The sequence below is a fragment of the Camelus dromedarius genome, chromosome 18, assembly GCF_036321535.1.
Source record: "Camelus dromedarius isolate mCamDro1 chromosome 18, mCamDro1.pat, whole genome shotgun sequence".
Classification (NCBI taxonomy): Eukaryota; Metazoa; Chordata; class Mammalia; order Artiodactyla; family Camelidae; genus Camelus; species Camelus dromedarius.
The window spans coordinates 18047295-18067956 of NC_087453.1; the positions used below are offsets into that span (position 1 = coordinate 18047295).

Here is a 20662-nt window from a genome sequence, read left to right on the forward strand (position 1 = left end):
TGTCCTGTGTGGAACCCGCATGTTTAGACATCAATAAAATGCTAACTTCTCATAAAGATTTTAACTTACCACTGGTTTCCAAACAATAGCAACAAATGCCTCATTTGAATGGAAAACTCTAAGCATGTGCATTTTGCTCTGTTCAAAGAGTTAACACACAAAAACAGTCTTGCTTACTGCTGAGTGAGAGGGAGGGCTATGCTCTGAAGAGGAAGAAAGGTACGCTGACAGTTCCAAGGAAGAAGAGATCTGACAATTGACTTTAACAACTGTAACTACCAGAATTTCTTGGGAATTTAAAAAGCTGTTTTAATGTATTTAGAAAGTTCAGGTACTGGAAAATACATTTTAGAATAAGACTTCTCTGTACCTCTGGACTTATGAATCCAGAGATGCAATTTTCTTGCACTTAATCTTTTGAAAGTCTTACTATTTAGATTACTCTAGAAAAAAAAGCGGGGGGAGGTTTGGGAGAGATTTGAAGGGTTCTGTGACTAGTTCCCCCAGTGGCCATCCCCATTTCCAGGCAAAAGGAAATGAGCCTTGCTCTTCATTTTAAGGGTCTGTTCTCATGGGGGTTACAACGGGCTGTGTACCAATCTTTGGATTTCCGGAAGCCTTACGCTGGAAATGGCAATCAGAACAGCACATCTGGGGCACGAGTGTCATACCCGAAGGATAGCCTGTTCGTGAGTGTCGGAAGGCGAACCTTCGGGCACAACCACAACGGGCACATGGTAGTGATTCTGGGACAGGGCGGCGGCGGCAGAGGCCACACTGAAGGCTTCTGAGAGTGACTCAAAGTTCTTCTTGCTAAAGATGGCATTCATTAGCTGGATGACCTGATCCTGAAAGAAAAGGGAAACGCAGCTCCGTCAGGAAGATGGGACAGCCACCCCTTCCTCCCTACCTGGCTCAGGTCATTCCTTATCTGTTTCCAGGTGTTCACATGGAAGGTCTTTGAACATTAATCCAAAATAGTAGGGTTGGGGGAAGCAAATAATCTGCATTTGAGCTTAAAACTGGACTGTGGTTGGTTTTTCCCCATTCTCTGGTACAAAGTGAAATTTATGCATTTATCTGTCAATGATTTATGGATGCTTACTATACAAATACAAAGTACTTCTAATTACTGAGATATGAAAGTATATTATAAAATACCTGTAACGCTACCCATCTGTTCAATGCCTATACATGGCAGGCACTGTGACAGGTACTTTACGTGCATTAACTCAAATCTTGACAGAAGTCCTGAAAAGACTGATATTTCAATCTTTTCCAAATAAAGAAACTGAGGCAAGGTTAAGTAACCCCTACAAGTTAAAACAGAAAGGGAAAAAAAAAAAAAAAAAGTAAGACCAAAACTTGTATGCAGGTCTGTCTGGCTCCAAAGTCCTTCCACAATAGAATATATCCTTTCCTGACTCCCCTTACCCTCCCAGCTAAGCTACTTTCCTTCCCAACCCACCACTAAGCAGCATGCTGGGCCTAAGTTGGTATTTACAAGACCAAACTTTATAGCCAAAATGTACATTAGAAAAAAACTAAAATAACTCTCCATTAGGAGGTAATGGGCTGCTTAAAGGAAAAAACTGAAAGCAATTTTTTAAAAAAGCAGAACCTAAAAGCATTATTAAAATTCTAGAGGCTGTTTGCTTAAGAGGAAACATTTTCCACTTCAGTTTTGTTTTTTAAAATCTACCATCTAACAAAAGAGCCCTCTTGTTCCCGACAGTGTTATTCACAGTCGACATGAAATAATTTTCTTTAATTGTACCAATTACATTTTCCAACACTAAGCTGTTGACATGTTAAAATGGATGACTGTTCACCAGAACGGTTATGTCAAAAGCAGTGACAGCAAAATTATTCCAGTTAAATACCTAGTTAGTAGAAGCTTGGGAATAAAGCAAGAAAAAGTTTAAGTTGTGCATGTAGAATGTCACCAATTCATCTACTGTACCATGTATAAGAGAATCCCTAAATGATTTGCATCATAAGACCCACATGCCTGCTCTTTGACCCATAACAGAAATTTAAATAGAGTGTGGTATCTCTAGACCTCCCACACTTAAGATAAAGGAACAGATAACATAAAAATGCCAATACGTGAATAAATTAGTAGATTGTATCCTCCAGGGAAAATAAGAAATTAATTCAAATTACTCAAGGCAGGTAATTATTTATAGTTTACGTGAAACTCAGCATAGAACTCACAATGCATTGATAATACATAAAAGAAGTGAAAGTTCTATTCTGGAACCCAAATCTCTCCTCCTAAAATTAAAACTGCAGCAGCTTGTATTTTAGATCAAAGGTTGGTAACCTTCTCCCAAACAAGGGGTATAAAGAGGGTCCTACTCAAAAGACTTCCCACACACATTTCAACTAAAAGTTCTTTCAGGTTAACAAGCTCCTCTTGAAAAGAAAAAGAAGAAAAGAATGAACTCTTGGTAGATGTCTGGTGGACACACATGCCTCTCAGTGAACTATGTCAGTCTGTACAGAGCAGCTCTGCTTTAGCCATTGCTGAGGATCGGGGAGAGAGGGGAGCACAGGCAATTGTGAAGTGCAGGGCACTTCTCAAGAGAAAAAGGATTTGCACGGGCCACCAACATGGAAAGCATTCATGAGACAAGCAGCAAGGAGAAGCAAGGAGAAAAGGGAGGTCAGCGAGAGTAATGCACCTGGCCTCAGACCACTACCTCACAGCCTGTCTCTACCTCATTTAAAGCAAGTGAAACAATTTGTTTACTTGCCCATCCCACTGACAGCCAGTTTTTCAAGAACAGGCTTTATATCTTTCTGTTTCTCATTCTCAGTGCCTAAGCCAAGACACCCTAAAGCTAACTGAACAACCCTCTCTGAAGAAAAGCTATCCCTGGCAGATAAAGTCAACTATGCCTTTGGGTTCCATGCCCAAGAACTGCAGCATAGACAGGCACCTCCTTAATGGACGGTTCAGTCCCCACGTGGTCCATGAGCTTGTAGGTGGCTGCCACAAATAACGCCGTTGTCTCCAGCCCTTCTTCAAACTGCAGGTACACACCTCCCAGTTCATCCAGGCGAGCAACAAGGTCCTGTCACAACAAAATGGAGGCAGGTTGGAAGTCAAGTGACAACAGAAATGAGACATACAAACCACTGTCATCCCAGTGCAGACACGGCTTTCAGAAATCTCCCTCCAAATCTGTGGACCACCTGAGTCACTTAGTACTTTCTCAAAAAAATGTGCTCAGGCAGACTACAGTGTATCACACAGGCATCTGAAGAGAACACATCTTCTGCAGCTCGGGGAGTGCTCCTCCCCTGACCCCTTGTACTCAAGTCCAAGCCCAGGAGTCGTGGCACCGAAGGCACCAACTGCTCTGGGCAGAAGGCCAGTGGGCCAGGCTGCGCTGCACCCAGGAAGCACCGTGACACAGATGAATGTTCTGGCGATCCATCTGGATACAGCCTAGAAAGCAGAGCACTTCTCTTTCTTACTCAGTGCTCTCAAGGATGAAGAGACATAAGCTCTCCCGGACAACGTGATATGGCAGCTCACCTGCCTGCAGGGCCACCCAGTGATGACAGCTGGGACTGCCCGTCATCACGGGCTACGTGGTCCTGGAGAGGAGTCTCTGAACAGCAGGAGGTCCAGGCAAAGGAAAGGACGGAGTAACAACAAAAACCACAGCGACCACTGCTGAGCACCTATTACATACTAGGCACTTTACTTCACTTGTTCCTAACCACCACAGGGCAAGGAAATGGAGGCTCAGAGATGAATAATTTGCTGGAGATTACACAGTAGTAAGAAGTAGAAAAAACTGTTTGAATTTCAGGTTTGTTAGGCTCTAAAACCAGTGGACTACAAGACTGTACCTACAAGAGGCTGAAGCAGTTTGCTGTCTAGTTGATGGTATAACTATACTAGCCTAACAAATATTCCCTAGGAAATGGTACAACACACCAAAGCGTGCCGTGGATGCGGAAAGAAATGTCACTGCCCGTAACAAACCACTCACACCCATCTGTGAGACTCCTCTAAAGGGTGTCAAAGACAAGAGCTGGGAAATTCACTTGGCAAAATAAATTCGCACCTCAATCTCCTCCACGATGCTCCTCAGGTCAGCCTGCTGGGACAGGTAGGACGCCGTCTGCAGAGCCTGGACCGTCCTGGAAGGGAGAGAGTAGGATCCCAGTGAATGGCAAGTCTCCTTTTCCTCTAGCTGTAGTCAACCTTCCTGCGTCAGGATGCCTTCCCAGATAGCCCGCTCTTGTTCTTTAGAAGTGTAAGACAGTCCTGGCCCTGAGGGAGCTTATTTATAATCTACCTGAGGAAGAGGCAACAAAGGCCACTATAGCTGGAGAGAAGGCATTCTGGACAACAGGATCCGAAAGACTAGGGGTGGAGAAGAGAGGGTGCACCTGTTCGCCCTCCTCTGAAATCTGTTTTGTTCCAATGGCATCACGTGCAGACCACTAGACTAAGACAAATTAGATTTAGAAGAGATATGCTCTTAGGAGAACAGGATTCAATGTGACCGAGGTGTATCTGGCATCCCCATGTTGTACGAGGCACTGTGCCAGGCAGAGGTTGGCGGCTTGTAAATTTTTAACTTTTCTTATTCCAAGACCAAAGAAATACTGTGGAATCTACATATGTAGATTGTTGGGTAGAATCTGGAGCAACCTTTCTGAAACCAGACTGATGCAGTATGAACAAGAAGCATTCGGTAAACGCATGTTGAGAGGCTAACGCTTGCGCTGTCGTCATCCTGCTGGGAGACCTGAAAGCCGCTCATCCTTTAGGCATTAAATAAGATGAAAGGAATAAAACATTTGGTTCTCAAACCAAAATCTATTCTCTTGTTCTTTTCCTACCATGTATTTCTGATTATAAAAATACATATTTGTTAAAAATTCAAATAATTACTAAAGAAGAAAGTTAAAATTCCTATAACACCCACTCCTAAAAGATAATCATTTTCCTATTTATTTTGAACTTAATAGATTGTATATATCTTTCCAAACGAGTACATATAAATGTATTTCATTCTTATTAACAATGACATACTATTGCACTGCTTAGATGAACCGTAATTTACTCATTTACTCTCTAAATGGAGAACATTTGTTTCACTAGGTCATACAATGCCATAAATCATAACCCTTATTCATAGTTGTACATGGATATACATTTTTTAACTTATTGAAGTGAAATTCACATAAAAATCACCATTTGGAAGGGAACAATTCAGTGGCATTTGTTGTATTTCACAATGTTATGCAATTACCACCCCTATCTAGTCCCAAAACATTCCTATCAGTTTAAAATAGAACCCCATACACATGAAGCAGTTTCTTTTCATTTCCCCCTCCCTCCACTGCTGGCAACCTGTGTTCTGTCTCTATGAATCTACCTATTCGGGATATTTTACATAAATGGAATCATATAAATGTGACCCTTTGTGTCTAGTTTCTTTCACTTAGCATAACGTTTCCAGGGCTCATTCATTTTGTAATATGTATCAGTACTTCATTTCTTTTTATGGTTTATTGATGTATTTTTACCCACTTATGACTGTATTTCTGTAAGATAAACTTTTTAAGGTGGAATATAATAGGTATGTCCACCTAAGAGTTTTTATTAGGTTCTATTCTCTTAAAGTGCATAACTTGGAAAATATAAATGGTGCTTTTCAGGGTGGAAGGGAAAAGGCTGAGGCCCCCTAGTGGTTAAGATGACGCTGCTCAACCCTGGAAAGGTTTGCTAATTCCCGAGATGACCAGGCCTTTGTGTAAAACCACCATTTATCAAGTCAACGTGTTGGGGAAGGTAGAGAATTTGTCTGCTTTCATCTCAATCATAATAATTTAGATTCCCTCTGTGGAAAACTAATTCCATTAAGATGGCAAGTGGAAAACAGAGGAGTCACAATTCACAGAGAGGCAAGCCTCAGAGTATTCAGTGACCCCTCTGGGATGCTCGTTGTTATAATGCAGTTGAGAAAATGAAACCTGAATTTTCAAATAAGATAAAAACCCCACATCTGTCCATGACAAATGCTGAGCCCAGGAAAGGCTGCTGAGACAGCCTAGAAAGAACTTTTCAATTGTGATATTATTCTTCTCTTCTTTGGAATGAGTGAGCGTCATGCTGGTAACAACCTCAGAAGTTTTTAGAATGAAGTTAATACACTTAGCTTTTGAAAAGTTTTGTCACTGGCTTTAATGACTTAGTCCCCAGTCAGCAATTTCCCCCGCTCTGGAGCACTATATTCAAACACTGATAAAGCAGATCCTGTCTTGCTGATTTATAGCAGATGATTCAAGGAAATTGGTTTATGAGAGACCACAAGAGCATCTTTTCAGACGGTTCATTCAAACCTACAAATTTTTTTTTTCCATTCTATACAAGTTTATGAACACTCATCTCCTAGAATAAGCCCAGTTAAATGTATAAGGCCCACTTAGAAGAGTTCTGACTTATATGAGATGTCCTTAAACAGTGCAAATTAGTAGTAATAATGTGTAGGGCATCCTGCCAGTTTGATCTTCACAATAATCCTGTGAGACAGATACCATTCTCCCTGTTTTACATATGGAAACACTAAGGTTTAGGGAGGTTAAACAGTCAGCTCATGGTCCCAGAGGTATTAAATAGCGTCTGGAACTGAACACAGTTCTCTCTGATCTCGAGCGTGTGCTCTTTCTACCTGAAACTTTTTCCAAGAGAATAGACTAGAAACACAAAAGTATAGTTGCAGGCTTTATTAACTCTTTCTTGGGCACCTACTATGTGCCAGGCTCTCTGGGCACTATAAATAAAGAAGCTTACAATCTAATACAGAAAAAACTACAATACAACCAAGGAAATAACCAGCTCCCTAAGAAAGGGACCTGAGAGGGAAATGCTCTAGAGGAGCAAGAACTCCCACTAAGAACCAGGCACTGCACTGGGCTCATTGCATGGATTATTTTAGTTAATCCTGACATTTGTTCCAGGATGTAAGGATTACCAGCCTCATTTTATAGATGAGGCTCAGAGAGGTTAGCAACTTGCCCAAAGCCCCACAGCAAAGAAGAGATGGAGTTCAAACCCAAGTCTAACTGACTCCAAAATAGGTGTACTTTCTTTGCACTTCTTCCTGTTCTAGGGTTTAGAGGAGGGAGATTTTCCTTTTTGCTTAGAGGGAAATGGAAAGATTTTTCTGTAGAAGGTGGCATCAGAGTGAGGCACTGACAGTGATTTCATGACATGAGATATGGTGATTAGAGAAGCATTCCACAAGGGATTATGAAAAGAGATCAAAGTAATGTGACCTGAAACCAGAAGACCACAAGGGCCAAACACTGGGTAAAGTGTGCATAAAATGTCCTTCCTGGGAAAAGCATCAGCCCCAAAGTCACTGATTACTGACCACGTGAATATGAGGAGGGTGTGAGAGTAACAGAGAGAACATTAAATGACTGTGAACCCTGCCCCTGACAAAGCTTCAAGTTTAGAAACATTCTGGTTCTCAGCAAAAACAAAAAGCAAACAAAACTGTGGGAAACCACTGAACTATTCTTCAGCAGGGAATCGGTGTCACTAATATCTTCCTGAAAAATGAACAGGAGTCCAGGTGCTCTGATTTCTTTCAGGGTTGCAGTTAAATGGGGGACACATAGAAAAGAAAGAATATATATACTAGGTTAAACAAGGAATTTCAGTATTAAAGAAAAAACTATAAACTACATATACTGTTACTTTTAAGTTTAGTAAACATCCTTAAGTCAGTTACAACATTTAAATTTGCAATAAATAGGAAAGTTGCTCAGCATTCCTTCCTATAGGGTGCTTCTCCTCCACCCGGGCCTTCTATAGAAAAGCAGGCTCTGAGTCCTTTAACAGGTTCCCCCTCTGAGCACCTCCTTCTCCCACCCGGTGCTGTCTCGCACACCTCCAAGGGGCCCCGGGAGCCCTCCTCCAGTGCAGAGCCTCCACTGCCAGCATCCCACTGGGGCCTGGCCAAGCCTCAGTAAGAGATGCACGTGGCTCCTGGGCCTCACTCTCCCTGGTGACTCCTACCCTGGCTTTAGTCCCTAACCTCAAAAGGCAACTGTGTCCCTACGTGGCAGTGTGTTTATGTTCTCACTCAGTCTTCACCTTGTGCCTGAGCAGCTTGAGGAAGACCATGTCTAGGTGAGCTGCACGGGACAGGGACCTTACCAGCCTTAGTACAAGATGACGTCTGCAGCGCCAGCAGAGCACCTGGCACAGAGCACGTGCCCAGAAAATACCTGCGGAACCGACGGCTGAAGCCTCTGAGGACAGCAGCCGAAGCAAACGAAGGCTGAGAAGCACTCGAGGTGGTGACTTACGCTAGCACAGTCTCCTCTTTGCTGAGGCGGGCGGTGAGGGCGCTGAGAGCTTCTTGGGAAGCCAAGGGAAGGCCAAAGCCACTCAGGGCTGCAACTGCATGGTAGATTTGGGCAACAGATGAGTCTTCACTGACAGCTGCCAGAAGCAGATCTTTGGTCTCATTTGAAACAGAGATCTAAGAAAGGATTGGCAGGCACAGAGTTCAGAACAGGTGCTAGCAGTCTGTGGCAGGCACGCCAAAGAGGGCATGAAGGGCGACTGCCAAAGTCACACCACCCACCTGGGACGTCATCACCACCACCCCTCCACCCCGCCCCTGACTCCTCAGACACCAGAATTAAATGTCTGTAAAACCCCAGCACTACACTTTCGGGAAGATTCTGGCAAGTCACTTGTCTACTGATATGGTTCCCCTATGTTCAAAAAAATGGATTTCTGGAAATCTCGTGTGGGGGCATCCTTTCTTTGCTTTAAACATTTTTAAATGTTAAAGGGAGACAGAAAGAAAAACCAAGAGAAGAGAAGGCAACTACAGGAAAAAGTTATCTAAAATCCACGAAAAGTGAAAACTTGGGAAAAAAAATGAACTCCATTTCCTTAAGAAAAGAAACAAAATCACAAGAATGGAGTTCTGACCTACACAAATGGATCCTCATTGTTAAAAAAATAATCATCTGACATGACCCTCTTTCTTTAAAAATACAGTTTACAGTTGAAAGCAAAAGTAAGTGTAAAAAGCCGGACTCACCTCGCACCCTGAGAGGGCCTGGCTGGACTGGGCAGCGTAGAAAAGGGAATCCACGTTGCTGGGATCAAGGTTTGACTTAATGAAGGTGCAAGCTTTCTAAATGGGGGAAAGTCCATGATAAGTGTTGATACACACAGTGATTGGGGAAAGTGTACATGGTTTTTGGATGACAAATAAAATACCAAGCAATCTATGATGGCTTAAAGTCTGAGCTACAAGAGATTTCATTTTTCAAGCAGTTATTTTCCACAGGACACTGTACTGCCCCAAATGTTAACTTCAGAGAAAGAGCACCAAACCTGAAGGCACTCTAGTCCTTCTGAACCTGGAAAGGAAGAAGAGACACCACTTCCACCAATCACCTTCTCTGGCCATGACCTGTGCGGGGTGTTTATGATGCTTTTCGTTTTAAAGAACACAAGGGCCCTGTGGTAGATATCATCATCCTCCTTTAACAGAGAAATTGAGGCTTGGAGTTTGTAAGTAACTTAATGAAAGTGAAAAAGCTAATAAATGGCAGTGTCTCCTCTGATGCTGTTTGTACTGAGGTCTCCTCTGAGATGTCTCCAAAGCTAAGTCAGGTTCAACACATCTACAATGAGCTAGAAACCTATTTCTTCACCTGGACTTTCCGGCTCACGTACGGGTATCACCGTGCACCTAACTACCTAGAAAAGAAACCTCAGTCATCTTTGACCTTTCCCTCATCCTCCAAGCCTATGGAGCTGATCTCCTTTTAGGTCCTCAAACCCAATCCCGGCCCCCTGGCTCCTCCCCTTGCTTATTTCAGGCCCCTGCTGTTTCTCAGGTAGATTGTTATACTCATCTCCTAAGCGGTCTCAAGCCCTGCAATCCATTCTGCGTCCTCCTTCAAGAGCAATCTCTATAAAATACAAATGTAACCATCTTACTCAGGTATTAACACCCTTGGGTGGTTCCTTATTTTCAGAACAAGATCCAAAGTTTCTGATCTGGCAAAAATGCCCCCATGACTGACCCTCACTTCTGTGCCAGCTTCATCATCACAGTCCCACCTCCAATTCCAAAATCTTACCCTCCAGCCCACTGCAACTCTCCAGATACACCACACTCTTGCCATTTATGTTTTTGACTCTGCCATCCCCCCTTCCAGGACCACCTTTCCCTCGTCCTTTTTGTCTGCTGAACCAAGTCCTATCTTCATCTCTGCTCAGATGTCACTTCCTCCAGAGAATCTTTGTTGACGTCCATCCCAGGATAGGCCAGCTGCCCTCCCTCCCAAAAGCGCTCCCTCAAAGCACTTACCACACTGCACTAACTACCTCCACCAGGGACTAGTTACTTGAGAGCACAGACTTGGATGAATTACCATCACAGTGCCTGGCACAGAGTGGGCACATAAGAAAATCCATGCTATTCTTACTATATCAAGAAATATCACTTAGTAGCTAGTTATATCACTAAATACTTTGGTTGAGGTAACACAGAATTCAGCTATTCAAGATTAGATGGTGGGGGGAGGGTATAGCTCAGTGATAGAGCGCGTGCTTAGCGTGCACAAGGTCCTGGGTTCAATCCCCAGTACCTCTGTTAAAAATAAATAAACCTAATTACCCCCCCTAAAACCCAAAGAATTCTTTAAATGTGCAAAATTAATAAGTCAGCTCAAAAAAATTACACAAATTACAAATCAGTTAATTAATTAAACAGTAACAATAACAGTTGAAAGTGGTACTTCCCAGTAGGACAAGGTGGCCATGGGATGGATTGTTGCTTCTCACTAATAGCTGTTCTGTATTACCTGATAATTTACCGTGTGCATATGCTACTTCAACCAAAAAACTTTTGTTTTTAATTTTATGAATAAAATTTAAGAGTCTGAAAATAAATGAGTTTCAACCAGAAGTCTGAAAGAAACCAAAGAGAGAAAGAAAAGAAACAAAACACTTCATAGGCACAAATCAGGGATCTGAAGGAAACAATCTACTCAGGAATCCTTCCAGCAGAATGTGGGTTACGTGTAAGACGTGTGCTCTGTCGCCATCTGGTGCCTTCACAACAGAACAACACACAAAGCCCCAAACGATTATGGTCACGGTTACATTTTGAGCACATAAACTGTCCAAATGATCCATATGCATTTCTCATGTAATAAGAGGATCTTTGCATTAGGTCCTCCTATTACCTTAAGTTTACAGACAAGAAAACTGGGGCATTAGAGAGGCAAAGTAACTTGTCCAAGGTCTCCCAGCTCTTCATGGAGGAGCTGCAATTCAAACCCCAGCAGCCTGGCTCGAGCCTGAGCTAGACAACTTCCATCTCTCAAGGCAATACTGAAAACGACCTGTTCTAGGGTAAAACCAGCATCATGCCTACCCTAATTCTTTGCACACACAGATCTAGGTAAACAGTACCAGCGGTCAGTGGCTTCAAAGCTCAAAATGTTGACAGCTTGGTTTTAGCAGCCAAAGTGAGGGACATCATGAAACACGCTCTGGCCTCTCAGGAAGCCCACCTGGTGCCGAGGCTCTGGCTGGCTGCTCGCAGGGAACCTGTAACTCTGACTCCCACCGCCCTTACTGCACATTCATCTATCCAAATGAAGGCTGAAATTCTCCCCTAAAGGTCCATGCTCCATCTGTTCCCCTCCAACTTTCTGTGCCCAATTATCTAAACATCCTTCTGAGTGAAGAACATCAGTGCTTTTCTCCATTCGTTCTTCCCTACAACTCCTGGAGCTGAATCAGGAACCAAGACAAGACAGTCAATCTCTCTCTCTCATCTGCCCCCTCCTCTCCATCAACAGCTCCCAACTCTTGTCTCCTCTCAGACTACACTTTGTAACCTTGCCAGACTATGTCACGCAGTCCACATCGAGGGCTGCCCCACCAGGTCCTTGGTACCTGGGCCCACTTTTTTCATGCGTTTCTTACCACATGTCCCCTCACACCTCTGCTCCAGATGCTGGACAACTGACTCACTGCCCCCAAAACACAATGAGCACTTTTAAGCCTCCAAACTTAGTAGAGGCTGTTCTCTCCACCTGGAAGCCCATTCACCTCATCAATTCAACTTCTCCCTCTCAAGTGCTAACTCCTAATGCACTAACAAAACTCAAGACTTATTTTAAAATAAACTCTCCTTGATCTTCTCTCCTCTCCAGCTGCTACCTCCTCTCTTCCCACCAGTGACCTTCAAATTATGGAAGCCAAAGGACATTTTCCAATGCTCGTGCCCTCAACGCTGGACAGAACCGATCATTCCCTTGTTCTGAGACAGTTGCTTCCCTTCACTTTCAGGACTCCCCTGCACTCCCCTGGCTCTCTTCCTCCTCAGCCACTCAAATTTCATCCTCTTCTGCCTGACCATTCAACACTGGAGTTTTTCAACTCCTAGGCCCACTTCCCTCCGTCCCCTCTCTCTCCCTAGGCAATCTCATTCATGCCCATGGCTCCATCCAGAACCTCTTCACAGATAATTCTCAGATTTGCACCCCTAGCTCAGACTTCTCTCAAAGGCCATTTATACGATGCATTTTAAGTTCAACATCTTTAAGATCGAATTTACAATCTTTCCTGCACAAACCTAATTCTCTTCCTGAGTTCCTATCTCAAGGAATGGCCCAACCATCCAACCATGTGGCAAAAGTCAGAAGTCCAGGTGTTATTTTTTGTACCTCTCCAGCATTTAATCCTGCCCCATGTTCTCCTGTCAAAGTCCCTCCTCCACTAGGCAGGAGAGAAATCTTTCCAAGATGAAAATTGGATCCTGGTACTTGCTGCTAAAAATCAACTGCTCTTCAGAGAAAAAGTACAATCTCCCCTGTGACCACCAAGGGACTGAGGCTTGGCCCCAACTGTCCTCTCTAGCTTTACTTCTCTCTCTCCCATTCTCCACTCGATGCACAGCCTCCTTTCAGTCTCTAAAATATAATCTGCTCCCTACCTGCACAGGTCCTTTGCACATGCTATTTCCTCTGCCTACAGTCCCTTCCCTCCCGTCTCCTGGTTAACTCCTACTTTCCCTTTAGAATTCAGATCAGTCAATACCTCCCCTCATTTAATAAACAGCTACTGAGTACTAGCATGTGCCAGGTGCTATCTAGGTACTGGAGATACACAACAAATAAAATGGACAAAGTTCCTGCCCTCAAGGAGCTGTAATTTAGGCAGATGAAGAGTGAGATTTAAGGTCAGAAACTTCTTTAGAAAAGTACCCCCTGACCAAGTCAAAGTCCCCTATTTTACACCTATAGAAGTCCCCTATTTACAACACCATACAACTCACCTTCATAAAACTTGCCATTGTTACAAATATTCATATATATATTTGATCACATGACTAGTGCTTGTCTCCACTATTAGAGGATACATTCCAAGAGGCAGAGGCTCTCTTTGCGGTCCAACATTGAATCCCCCATGCCTCACACCATGGTTGGTGCACAGTAGAAACTCACTAAATATCTAATGAATGACTAAACGAATCAGGCAGGTCAGCACAGTGGCGACTCCTCCGGTGTAAGGCTGAGGCTGAGACTAAGTATTCTTAGCGGACAGGGTGAGTGAGCAGCGCCCTCTGCTGGACTCCCCTGGCTCTTTCCATGCACTACACAAGTCTGTATTCACACTTGGTCTCCATCTGGTGCCTGTCTCACTGGATGAGCTCCGTAGTCTCCTTTGCACTTAGCATAATGCCTTACACATAGCAGTTGCTCCCTAAAATGATTACTGCCTGAAGGGATGCCTGATTCTCTACTATTCCCACCTATTAGCTGAGTGCCTGGCCTTCAACAAGTACTCAGAACCTATTGAATGGATACAGATATATACTTACCTATATTATATGCACTCCTGATGTGCCAGACACTGAGCTAAGCACTTTATCCATACTATCTCATTTAATTCTCACAACAATCCTAAAAGATAGGTTTTCTTATCACCTTTCAAAGATCAGGAAAGTGCTTGGTTGACTGACAACCTGTGAACACTGTCTAATGTATGCTGATTTCAGACATTCGAATCTAATCTATTATCACAATATTTGCATCGTATGCCTCCCATCTACTTAATATTTTTATTAAAATGAATACAAAATAACCCCCATTGTTCTTAACTCTTGTAAAAAGCTAAGCAAAATCTATAAAACTGCCATTCTCATGTGCTTAAGTTTTAAAAATATATACACACACTACCTGACTTTCAAAACAAAAGCTGTTCACTCTTCATAACACCTAAAATCTACTCTCATTCCACACTCTGCTGCTCCCGGAGCTGCTTTCTACCCTCACATTCTTATTAAACCCCATTTCTCTCAGATCTGTTGCTAAAATTAAAATCTCTTGTGACAGAGTAACCAAAATCTCCCCTAAGGATCCATCTTTGAGAGCAACCGACTCAGTGCCTCTAGCAGGCCTGAGCGAGCTCTCGCTACTCTCGGCAGAAAGCCACACCAGCTGAGCGGGACACGGCCCAGCACGCGGAAGTGGCAGTACAGGAGACCTCCTTTCAGTGGATTTACTGAGTGTGCACGTCTAATAAGGCAATGCAACCGCTCTGCGACGTCCATACACTCCCTTCCTTCCTCTGCTTACAATGCACACACCACATCAACACCACAGCACAGTTCAGAAGTGATCCGGAGAATGAAGTATGTGATTTACCCACTTATTTTCTGATTAAGAGGCACATTTAGAGAGCTTCTGTTTCTATTAAGCTAAAGTTTCCAAGCATTCATTTCATAAATATTTGTGGAACATCCTCTGTTTATTAGGCATTAAGCAATGAGGATGACAGTTTGAAAAAAATAAAACGTCAATCAATGTATATTTACTGCTACTACCATCTACCACTGAGAGACAGTACTGATTACACAGTACTGCCTGCCATCACATGCTAACTACCCTCCTTCCATTACCTGTGAGCTGAGTACTCTTACTATCTCCATCTTACAGATAAGAAAAAGATTCTGAAAGGTTCAGTAAGCTGCACAGATTACTCAGTGGTGCAGTTGTGAAGTCAAGATCTTAAAGCCAAGCAGTGTGACTTGAGAGTCTGTATTAGAAACAAAGCCACGGCTGGCCTAATCATGCAATTGCCCCCAAATCACACTGCACTGCCGCTGTCTGGATGGCTTCAGTCTACATCTTCAGTCCTGACCAATGTCCCCTCAAACTCATGACATCAGCAGAGAAGACTTGTAGGGGCATGAGTTCAACCTAAATCCATGTGCAACCCTAGTTCATGAGACAGTTGACAAAAAGGCATCATTTCAGTTAGAGTGACAGTGCCTCACTCCTCCAAGATGCCCCTTGCTGAATCCCATGGTTCCACAGAAATTGACCAGCAGAAATAGCTCATTTTGCATTCAAATCCACCAAAATTTAACATTAACCTACTATTCCAATTTTATCTCCTACACCTTAGGACATAAAACCTCTGCTGGCCCAGACTGCTCCAGTCTATGTCTCACAATTAGTCCTCTCTCTTCCCCAGGCCCTTTACAGAAACTGTGGGCCATCTATATACCTGTGCCAGCATTGTCTGAACTTGCCTGAATAAATTATAAATAGAAACAAAACTTTTAAAGTATTAATAACAATAATAGCTACCATTCGAGGGACCTTTCATGGGCCAGTCACTTACTAGGCATTATGTGATTTCACTTTATCTTTATAACGATCTAGTGAGGAAGGCATCTCAACTCCCATTGGACAGAGAGGTGGAGCCAGAATTTAAAGCTTCGGCAAGTTGACTCTGCTGCCTGTACTCTTTCTTTTGAGCAAAACTAATTTTATTAGGAGGTACATTCACCTAGAGGGTTTACAGCAGTGTGATCACGAGGAAAGTCTGTTTTGTCAACATGGTCACACACAGGGAGGAAGCCCCAGGCAGGAACAAGAGACAGCTGTCAGGGAAAGATGTGAGTGAGCACGGCTCTCCTACAGCAGGATACGCAAACCCTCTGCAAAGAGCCAGAGAGGAAATATTTTAGGCTTTTTGAACCAGACAAGTCTCTTTAGAAACTACTCAACTCTACTGTTAAAAGTGTACAGGCAGCCATGGGCAGTAAGTAAATGATGGGTGTGACTGTGTTCCAGTAAAACTTTATTTACAAAAACAGGCTTCAAGCTGGATTAAACCATGGAGGCCACAGTATCTGACTGGCAGATACTGGGCAAGTTTCTTAACTTCTCTGAGCTTCCATTTCCTCCTCTATTACATGACAGTAATCCTGACCATATAGAATTAAGACAACTCAAGATAACACATACAGTATACGTGGCACGTATGAGGCATTCAATACATAACAGCAATTACTGATTCTAGTCTCGGCCAGGAAATATAAAAGATAAGCCCAGGACATCAGAAACTCTTGTTTAGACCTTGATTCAAACCAACTAACAAACAAAACATTTTTTGCTAACTCAAGATAACTAAATATAGAATGGGAATTAAATGACATTGAAGAATTACTGTTAATCTTCCTAAGTAAAACAAAAGAATTGTCATTATGTTTTTAAAAAAAAAGTATAAATACAAGTCAAATGATTTGTCTGGTATTTGCTTTAAAACACTCCAGCAAAAAAATAAAATAAATAAGCAGAGATGAGTAAATGTAAGAAAAATGGCAAAATGTGAACACTTGTTCAAGCTGGCAAATGGTACAAAGAGGGCTCAATGCATGTTTACCACTTTTGTGAATGTTTGCAGACTTCCATAATGAAAGTTTGAAACAAAAAAAGTTGCTGTTCCTTTAACTCCCACTAGATTGTGAGCTCTATGAAGGCAGTGATGACTGGCTGGTACAGCACTGCACGCCTGGGGGCCCAGCCCAGGGCAGTAAACAACCTCAATGAATGAGGAGTTCATGCGAAAGTGGGCTAAACTGTCAATGCTTTTAGTCAGGTGCTCATCGCTCTCCTCAGAAGAGGAACCATTAGTCTTGAAGAAAGCAAAGGGCAGAAGCTCTGAGACCAGAGCCAGGGAGGGTCCCAGGAAAGCTCCAAAGCAAAGGGACTCAGGTGACTAACTGGACAAGTTACAATTCACTAAAATGTGCAGTCCTCTAAAGAAGGATTACACTTCCCTCATCTGTTGAACCCAGGCAAAGCAATGAGAAAGATAAAAGAAGTGAGCTTTCATCTCTACAGAGCATCTCTAGAGAGCAGAAGTTTTAAGAGCCATGCTTTCATTCACACAAGCCCCTTTAGAAACAGACTGCTCCATCAGGCTAAACTCTGGACTAAAGAAACAGAAAGAAGCCCTAGCTGACCCACGAAGACCATATAGTATGAGCAAGAAATAAACCAATCATAAGCCATTTGGACTTGAGGTCATTTCTATGCTAATACAAGAAAGGATGGACAGAATTCTGAAGATGCCATCTTTAGATTTGCATCCATAAATTATTTATTTCAACACGAATACGTAAACTAAAATAAAAAATGTGCAGTATACTGTATATATGTATTTACATGCAATATAATGTGTATGTGCAGTCAAACTGTAATAATTCTACATAATAAAACTGAAAAAGGAAAAAATAAAAAATAAACACAAATGGAGGAACTGCTATGAAGGGATTCTGCAGGTGTAATTAAAGCCCCAAATCAGCTGACTTTAACATTTGGAGATTATCCTGGAGGATCTGACCCAAACAGGTAAGTCCTTTAACATCGAAGTCTTCTCCAACTGGTAGCAGAAGAGGTCAGAGAGATTTGAAGAGAAAGAAGGACTCAACATGCTGTTATGGACTTAAATGCAGAGGGAGCAAGATGAGGAGAAATGCAGTGGCCTTGAGGAGCACAGTGTAATCCTTGGCTGACAGCCAGCAAGAAAATGGGGACCTCAGACCTACAACCACAAGGACGTGGATTCTGCCAGCAACCTGAAGGGGCCTGAAGCAGATTCTTCCCCAGAGCCTCCAGTAAGAGCCCTGCCTGGCCAACACCTTCATTGCCACCTTATGAGACACTAAGCAGAGAGCTCAGCCAAGCCTGCGTGGACTTCTGATCTACAGAACTATCTGCTCATAAATGAGCATTGTTTCAAATCACTACTTTTTATGGTAATAGGTTACACAGCCAAAGAAAACGCACAAAACTTACATGAGAAACCTGACCTTAATTCCTTACCCTAGCCACCCACGCTGCTGTGATGAATAAAATGTAAATTCATGTAAGACTGTTCCTAAATCCAGGAAAGGTTTCAGTCATGTTGCATTTTCCTCATCAAATGTCCAAAAAGTGTATCAAACTACCTGATGCTGTGACTGTCCCTGTTTCATAAAGGTGAGTGCTCCCCATCCTGAACTCCTTTATCATTTATTAGTCACATACACAGGGCACAGTCTCACTGTAAAAGTTTCAGTAAAAGCTACAGTAAAACTTTCTAAAGGATCTATGACTTGCTCTTCTTTATTCTCTACTGAAATACCTGGCGTGGACCTAACATACATTAAGCATTAAAAAAAAAAGTATCTGTCAATCGATATAAGTATTTATTTTATTGGATTAGCCAAAGTTACCTCAAAGGAGCAAGAAGTACAAGAAAGGAACATAGTGAAGGGATGAGGCCACCAAGACAAAAGTGGCTTACCTTGACATCTGGCACCTGGGCACCAAGGCTGCTGAGTCCCACGATGGAGTAGAAAGCCGCTTCCAAGCTTGTGAAAGGGCGGTCCAGTGAGGCTTTCAGTCTTTCCACGTCATGCTTGGTGAGGTAGTGAGTGGGCGTCAGAGCCTGGGTGCTGGCTATGATTGTCAGGGCCAACAGGAAGACAGTGCTTGAACCTTGGGGGGAAATGACCATTAAATAAATACACTCCACACCATTCCAAAGTTCTGTATATAGTTCTGATGATGAAGTGCACCAAGGTCTGGGAACCAAACCGTGAGGAAGGGTGAGGGAACCTGGAGGTTCAACCTGGAGAGATGCCTTGGGAAGTGGTGGGCACAGTCCTCAGCTCTCTGAAGGATGGTCCTCCCAGGAGCCTCCATGTATCTAAAGCACAGGACTCATCATACCGGTTTCAAGTACGTCTGTAACTCCTATACCTCTTAGGACAGATCCAATCTTGAATCCTCACCATGACCTTGCCCACCTCTCAAACGGATCTCTTCCCTCACTCTTCCATCCGTGGCTCCTTGTTTCTCTAAGGAGACGTGTTCTTTCCCACCCAGCTGTAATGCCATCCCCTACTTCAACTTTGCTTAATTTTTATTTTCAGATTTCAGTTCAAGTATCTCTTCCTTAAGAAGCCCCTTAACAGCCCTCCTTTGGAAAAGGTCCCCAGCAACTACAAAGTAGTGAAGGACGTGGCCTCTGGGGCCAGGTTTAAATCCTAGCTCTGTCACTTATTAGCGAGGTGGCTGTGGCAGTTCCAATGTGACCAGCCTGTGCTTCAGTTTCCCCAAGTTAACAACAGTATCTACCTCAGGGTTGTTATGAGGATCACGTGAGTTAATAAAGACTTTAGTGCCTGGCACATAAAGTGCTATAGAAACGTTAGCTGCTACTACTATTACCTTATTATTGTTGTCGTTCCTATATTCACTCACAGCAACCTGGACTTCTCCATGCAGTACTTGTCACAACTATAATTAATAGCGTAATGTCTGATTCCTCTGCTAAACTGTAAGCTCCCTGAGGAAAGACTATTGCTTTTATTCATCCCAGTATTTCCAAGTCTTGCACATTGCTTGACACATAGTGGTACTGAATTAATATTTGCTGAATAAATGGAAAGAAAAATTAATCCTCATCTATTATGCTCCAGGGGACAGAAAGAAATTATAGGAGTGGGCCATTCTTACTTTTCATTTGGAAAAAAAAAAAACACTTTCAAATGAGCAACTTCATGAACTGTCTGCTTTCCAAGTAACAGTAATCACAAGGCTAACATTAATGATTAATGGTCCTTTGCCTATAGTGTCAAATTTAGTTTGAACTAGAATTCCTTAAGAAAGGCATTTTGCAAATAAGAAAACTGAAGACCAGAACAGCTTGGACATAGCCAATCTTAGATTCAATCCCTGGTCTAGCTATAGAGTTCATGCTCCAGTTTTTTTGGAGAATGTTGCAGAAGGGATGCCTACTTTGGCATGAATGTTGGTGCTATTTAACTCTGTGTGTGTTAATAACCTAAAGAATGTAAACACTCTTTTAAAAAAAAAAACTAGAAAGAGATCTATAATGTGGATTATCATTCATCAAATATTTATTGAATGCCTACTACATATCAAGCACAATTTTTGGTGTTAAAAATGCAACAGAAAACAAAATCCCACTCATGGAGCTTACATTCTAGTGAGAAAAGACATTACATGAAACAGTTAAGAAACGTGATTTATCACATTAGAAGGTGAAAAGTGCTATGGAGAAAAATTAAGCACAGAAGGGGTATATGGAAAGAGCTACAATTTCACATACGGTAGCCTGTGAAGGCCTGATTAAGAAATAAAGACATTGTGTATAAACCTGAAGGAAAAGAAGGAGCAAGTCATGAAGATATTTGGAGGGAAACTAACCCAAGAAGACAAGCAACTGCAAAGACCCTGAATTAGGAGTGTAGCTGGTGTTTTT

At 42.6% G+C, this 20662-nt stretch overlaps 1 protein-coding gene across 2 annotated transcripts in view; it reads right to left on the reverse strand.

Moving 5' to 3' along the window:
• The window catches only part of RPN2 (ribophorin II), a 50702-nt gene that overhangs the window by 28090 nt on the left and 1950 nt on the right, over positions 1-20662 (reverse strand). For both annotated transcript variants that reach the window (XM_031433848.2, XM_031433847.2), the window contains exons 2-7: positions 18677-18870; positions 9102-9197; positions 8353-8528; positions 4086-4161; positions 2946-3080; positions 672-848 (exon numbers count right to left, since the gene is read on the reverse strand). In XM_031433848.2, coding sequence (XP_031289708.2) covers positions 672-848; positions 2946-3080; positions 4086-4161; positions 8353-8528; positions 9102-9197; positions 18677-18870 — 854 coding nt within the window. The remainder of the gene's footprint in view (positions 1-671; positions 849-2945; positions 3081-4085; positions 4162-8352; positions 8529-9101; positions 9198-18676; positions 18871-20662) is intronic.